This window comes from Sylvia atricapilla, chromosome 15 (genome assembly GCF_009819655.1).
Source record: "Sylvia atricapilla isolate bSylAtr1 chromosome 15, bSylAtr1.pri, whole genome shotgun sequence".
NCBI lineage: Eukaryota > Metazoa > Chordata > Aves > Passeriformes > Sylviidae > Sylvia > Sylvia atricapilla.
The window spans coordinates 6128017-6134016 of record NC_089154.1 but is presented as its reverse complement, the minus strand read 5'-3'; the positions used below and the strand labels follow the sequence as shown (position 1 = coordinate 6134016).

The 6000-nt window shown below is 47.0% G+C and overlaps 1 protein-coding gene across 6 annotated transcripts in view; it reads right to left on the bottom strand.

Moving 5' to 3' along the window:
- Positions 1-875: 875 nt before the first annotated feature.
- The window catches only part of EPN2 (epsin 2), a 54288-nt gene continuing 49163 nt past the window's right edge, over positions 876-6000 (bottom strand). For all 6 annotated transcript variants that reach the window (XM_066329861.1, XM_066329860.1, XM_066329859.1 and 3 more), the window contains one exon: positions 876-4855. In XM_066329861.1, the coding sequence (XP_066185958.1) occupies positions 4536-4855 (320 nt within the window). In that variant the 3' untranslated portion in view covers positions 876-4535. The remainder of the gene's footprint in view (positions 4856-6000) is intronic.

The following is a 6000-nucleotide window of genomic DNA, read 5'->3' as shown; positions in this document are numbered from 1 at the left end:
CAACACCTTCCATTATCCCAGGTTGCTCCCAAGCCCTGTCCAGCCTGGCCTTGGACATTTCCAGGGCTCCAGGGGCAGCCACAGCTTCTCCAGGGAAACTGGAGTGTTTCTGGGGCAGCAGCTTTTCCCCAGGCAGCTCCAGCTGAAACCAAACCAGACTTTTCTCCCCAAAGCTGCTTTTCCTACAGTCACATCTCCAGCCTCGCCGCAGCTTCAGCATTAATTAGTGATCATTGATTAGTGATCAGCCTGATTGACAGCAAACTAAACAGGGAACCTGGAGGGGCTCTGGAGAGGCAGCTCTTGCTGCCGCCTGCTAATGAAGTGCCCTTCAATTAAAGCAGCCAGAATTAGAAGCCTGAATGGCTTCCAGGCTGGAAGTCCTGCCACGTGATGTGTGGGACAGAGCCAAGGCTGAGCTACAAAAGTGGGAAGTGAGGACTCCCCAGGTTGTGTCCCAGCTCCCCAACCCTCCTTCCACAGGCACCTTCCCCAGATTCCCACCAGGACACAAACCAGGCACTGCCTCGAGCTCCCTCCTCGGGAGCTGTTCCAGGGGCAGCCTGGTTTAAAGAAGGAATTCAGCCGCCTGCAACACAAGTCTTCATTTTTATTCAGTCAGTAAGGGCTCGGCTGAGCCCGATTTCAGTGAGCCATAGAAGCCCTCCTCTCTCCCAGCCAGAGCAGCTGTCCTGGGAAAAGTCCAAGGGGAGGAATCAATCATCCACAGCATCCCAAAACCACGGGGACACACCTCCTGCCACAAACCTTCCCAACCCCAGCAGCTTCCTGCAAAACTCCACCGAGCAGGGCCTGGCTGGGAATGGGACAACAAACACCACACAGAAGCTTGGAAAAAGCAACACAGCTGGAAATAGAAGCAATACAATTTTAATTCTGACCAGTCACCTCCAAACCCCTCTCATCTTTCCACTGTTCTGATGGCATCGTTTAAATATCACACCTGTGACACATCGCTTTTTTTTTGGGGGGGGGGGGGGGAGAAAAAAAAATGACACAAAGATACAGACATTATGATACAATAGTACAAATGATAAATTATTTATACAGTAAATAATGGCAATAGTTCAGCACAAATCCAGAAAAAAGCAGCCGGCTCCCGGGATCATGAAAAGTTTGGGAAATATTGGAACACTTGGAAAGGAAGAGTTGTGTGAGATTCTGCTGAGGAAAAAGAAATCTCCTCTTTCTCCCCACCTGTGCAATATTCAGGCATAGAGCACACCTCAAACTGGAACAGCAAAGGGCCACGAGGGGAACGAGAGCTCCAGGACTTCCCAAAAACTGGAAACACCACAACCCACCAGGGCTTCCCTTCCCTGCCCCCTCCACGGAGTTGAGTTTCTCTAGAGCATAAAACTGAATAAATATCTGAGCTTAATTGAGGGGGAAATGCCAAGGAGTGTGTGTTAATTTTTTTTTTTTTACAAGACATTTAACACTTTTCTCTTTGGTCAATTTGACCAGTAAGGCTATTTCAGGCTACTAATGTTTTAAAAATCAAAAAAAGGGGGGGGGGAACCCAGAAAAAAAGCAGCACTTTGAATATTTGCAAAGTGAGAATAAAGAAGGAGAGGGAAATGGAAAAATGGGGCAGAGGAGACGCAATGGGATACACAAATATCCTCCAGAAACATGGGAGGGCCAGGAGGGAGGGAAGATTATCCTGGAGAGCAGGAAAATCGTCACAAAATGAGCTGGAGCATTCAGAGCATCCCCAGCCAGGACAGCGACCTCCCCGTGTCACCCCCTGGGGACACAGCCCAGCCCTGGAACATTTACCAAACCAGCTCTTACCCCTCCTAAACTCAGCTCCTGCCACAAGCCCTGTGCCAGGCTGGGATCTGGGCTTGGTTAGTCTCAGCCTAAGTATTTCCAGCACCTGACTTTGGGCTGTGGCTGCTCAGGGAGCCTCCTCGGGGTTTGCTGTGCCATGAATGTCTCTAGTGAATGTAAAAGGGATAAAGTTCTAGGGGCACTGACTTGAGAGGAAAAACAACAATTTGCCATTCAACAGCTTCATTAAGCCAGGAGCTTCAGCTTCAGCAATTCACGGTGACAGCTCCAACTGCAGATTATTTCAGCACTTGAAATATTTCTGATTATATCATCTTGCCTCTAAGAAGTTCCCCAGGCCGTGGCCAGGACCCTCGGCTGGACAGACAATGCCCCATCCCACTGCAGTTCAGCTCAGGGGACAGAGTAAGGGACAAACACGGAGTGACCTCAATTCCAGTCCTGATCCAGCTGGGAAAAGAACCCCGGAGGAATCTTGTCCCAGATCAGCTGGAAAGGACTTTGCCCCCCATCTGCAAGAATCACACCCTTCCTGCTCCAGGCTTTTCAATATCTCCAACAACAACAGAAAAAGCCTTTTCCTTGCTCTGAAAGGCAACATCAAGGGGGTTTTGTTTTGTCGTTAAAGACAGGCTGGGTGTGGACAGCAATCCTCTTCCCTCCTCTGTAAAAACAAGGTTTGGGAACGCTCCTTGCCAATTCCAGAGGATCCAACATCTGCACAGGAACATGCACACACTGAGTATTCCGTACACTCCCAGAGCCACCCTGACCTACACAGCTCCACTCTGGGATTGTGGCCCTAAATCTGATCATCCTCCAGCCTCCCCTTCCCACAGGAGATGGATCCCAGTCCTCCCATGGGATCCAGCCCCTCTCCGGCCCCACAGGGAGTTGTCCCACCACAACACAACTCTGGCAAATTCTGTTTTCCCCCTCTTAAATTAAGGAAAGGCCACCAAGTCCGTTCAGAGGTGCCCTGCAGGCAGGAAAAATCCCTTTCCATGGATTTTTTTGCCGAGGCCAGGGCTCCAGGAGAACCCCTGAGCGTGGTGAGGAGTCCAGACATGAGCATTTATTAAAAAAGGGGTAACTCAGCTCCCAAGGGATGGCTGGACGTGGAAGCAGTAATTCCTACAGAGTGCACCTTCCAACAGGAAAAAAATCAGTGGATAAAACAAAACAAGTCATGTTTGTACATCAGGATTTTTAACAGCTCCACAAGTTTTACAAGGAAAATAAAAATCAAAGAGCCTCCCTTGGGATCTTCATCAAGGCTAAAAGTCTGTCCAGTCTGAGGATTGGGAAACGGGAACAAATCAAGGGAAAGGCGACTTTAGTGTTTTTTCTTTTTAATGTAGTCTTAAATCATGTTATGCTCAAATTCAATTCATCTAAAAATAATTAGTCACGAGGATTTGCTTTTGATTTGCATTATGAATACTTCATTTAAAAGTAAATATTTTAGTGTTAATCTTCCCTTTTAAACTCTCTTTACAGAAACAAAGAGCTAAAACCATAAATAAGAGGGCATTAAAACCATAAAAATGACATTTGCCAATATCTTAATTTTTCAGCCAGACTTGATAAATCTATCAAAACCAGACAGTTAAATAAGAACCACATTATAAAAATTAGCAAAAAAAGGACTATTAGGTAACTCTGCAAACTCAAAATATGAAACTGTACTAAACAAAATATGTGCAAAAGTATACAAGAGTAACTGCATATAGCAAGGTTAAGCCTGAATTAGTTTTAAAGCTTGCCCCGGTGAAACTGAATTCAAAGTTGTCCCATTGTATTTCTTTTTTTTTTCCTCTTTTCTTTTTTTTTTTGTTGTTTTTTCCTTTTTTTTTTTTTTTTTTTCCTTTCAACTCACATTGTAAGTCAAATAAAAACAAAATACACATGAAAAAACTTCCAAACGAAGCTGGTACTGGACAAGCACAGAGCAGGACACTCACTCAGCACGAGTGCAGCCACTCACAGAGAGTTCCAGGAGTCCTTAAGAGTAGTGTAGGAATTCAACACTGCACACGACAGCACGACTCGAGCATGGTCTTGGGTGTTTTGTCTGGGGTTTTGTGTTTTTTTTTCCTTTCGAGACAAGCTTGCTGTTGTCAGTCACACCTCAGAGATACCAAAGCAGTGCGAGTTTGCAATGTTTAATGCATAAAAACCAAGCGCCCCTGGGCCCTCCGGGTCGGTCTCTTCTAAGAGTAAGGACTATGGGTGAACCAACAGTCTAGAACTGTGTGTAGTTATGTGCAAAACATTCACTAGCACTCGGAATCTCAGGTCTATCTTACGGGCAGAGGAAGTGACAGATGCAGGGGAAGAGTAAATTCGGAAATCCAGCACATGATCTGACATCTACAAAATAGCCAAGGGAGTTTTCCAATGGCGGGATCTCTCCCTAGAAAGTGTGTTTGAAATGATTAACAAAGTAACAAAAATGGGCAGAATCTAACTTTGGTGGAAAATCTGAACATTTCACATGATGCTCAACAAGCCAAAGTAAGGTACCATCTGTAGCAAAGACTAGATTTAGATTAACTGGTAAGTAGAGACAACTCTTCAAAGATCATAACTGTAAACTGCAAATCTACTTCCAAAGTCTCTCACACACCGTTCAGTCCACACAGGCCACGTTCGTTTCGCTGGAAAGACTTCAGCCTGGAAACACTAGGAAAAGAAAAGTTCCTTTAATTGGGTCTTTATAGGAGGAAAGGGTTAGTTGTATTTGCAGCCTGGGAGGCTGCAGGCGGCATTCCTGTACTGTGCAGAGCTTGGGGCATTGATCCTGCAATGCTCAGCCCCTGGCCCATCCTGATGGTGCCCATGGCCGGCAGCGGTGCCATCCCCACGGGCACGGGGGCCATGGAAGACAGAGGTATTGGCTCCATGCTCATCGGGGGCACGGCGCTGAACGAGGGGCTGCTGCCCATCACGGGGCTGGCTCTCATCTGGTTCAGGGTCAGTGGCTGAGGCTGGTTCACCTGGAAGGGGTTGATTGGAGTCGCTGTGGTAGCGGCACCTGGGTGGGAGAGAAGGCAGAGACAGAGAGAGGCAGTGCTGTCAACACCAGGGTCTGAAAACATCTTTCCTGGTAAAGGACGCTCCCTGTGTGCATCCCCATGCCCAAAACAGCCTGTGGAGCATCCAGCACATCCCCCTGAAGCAGCCAATGCCTCCAAGAGCCTTTCACTGACAACAGCTCCCACTTCTGACAGCCCTGACTGGAGTCAGAGGTGCCAAATTTGGTTACCTGCATCAGCCCTAACCACGACATCCACATCACTGATTGGATTTTTTAAATGCTACTTTGCAGGCTCTCTGTGCTCTTTAACAGCAGAGACTGAGTTTACATTGGATATTGGGAACAAATTCTTCCCTGGGAGGGTGGGAAGGCCCTGGCACAGATTCCCAGAGAAGCTGTGGCTGCCCCTGGATCCCTGGAAGTGTCCAGACTGGACAGGGCCTGGAGTAGCCTGAGATACTGAAAGGTGTCCCTTCCTTTTTTAAGGTCCCTTCCAAACCATCCTGGGACTCTGTGATTTGTACTTTTGCTCCAAGCTCTCAGTAGTCACCTCCATTTTCATGTTTCTGGCACTGAGCTGGGACAAGAATTCCCAAAGTAAACAACTTGTTTCCGAATTACAGCGGTGCTCAAAAAAGCAGAGCACAACTTTCCCAGCCTTTGAGGTTCCCTGGATTGCAGCCAGCCCTGCAAATTCCTTTTACTGCACAAGCCCAGGATTATTTGGATGGCCCAGTGACCCCTCACAAACTTTTTGTAGTACCCGGGAAGGGCAGATACACAGATTTCCTCTCTCTCCCTGCTCGCTGCCAAGGCTGCTCAGAATCACTGCTTCTTTCCTACTCAAGGATTTTAATAAATTGACTTTTTCTTCCATTGGAACAGTGATGAAAATAAACACTGAAAGAGCATTTCCAAGTGTTTCACCCTGTGAGCAACACAGGAAAACATCAGTGCAAATCCAGCTTTAAAAACCACATCTGCCACATGTTTGGTGTCACCATTTCATTCTGCTCCAAGCAAGGGCTCACTTCTAACAGGCTCAGCTTGCAGAACTGCAACAGCCAATTTTTTTTTTTTTTTCCAATATACACTGAGAATGTGTTTTCAGAACAAAACAGGCTCACTGTGCCAGCGTAAGA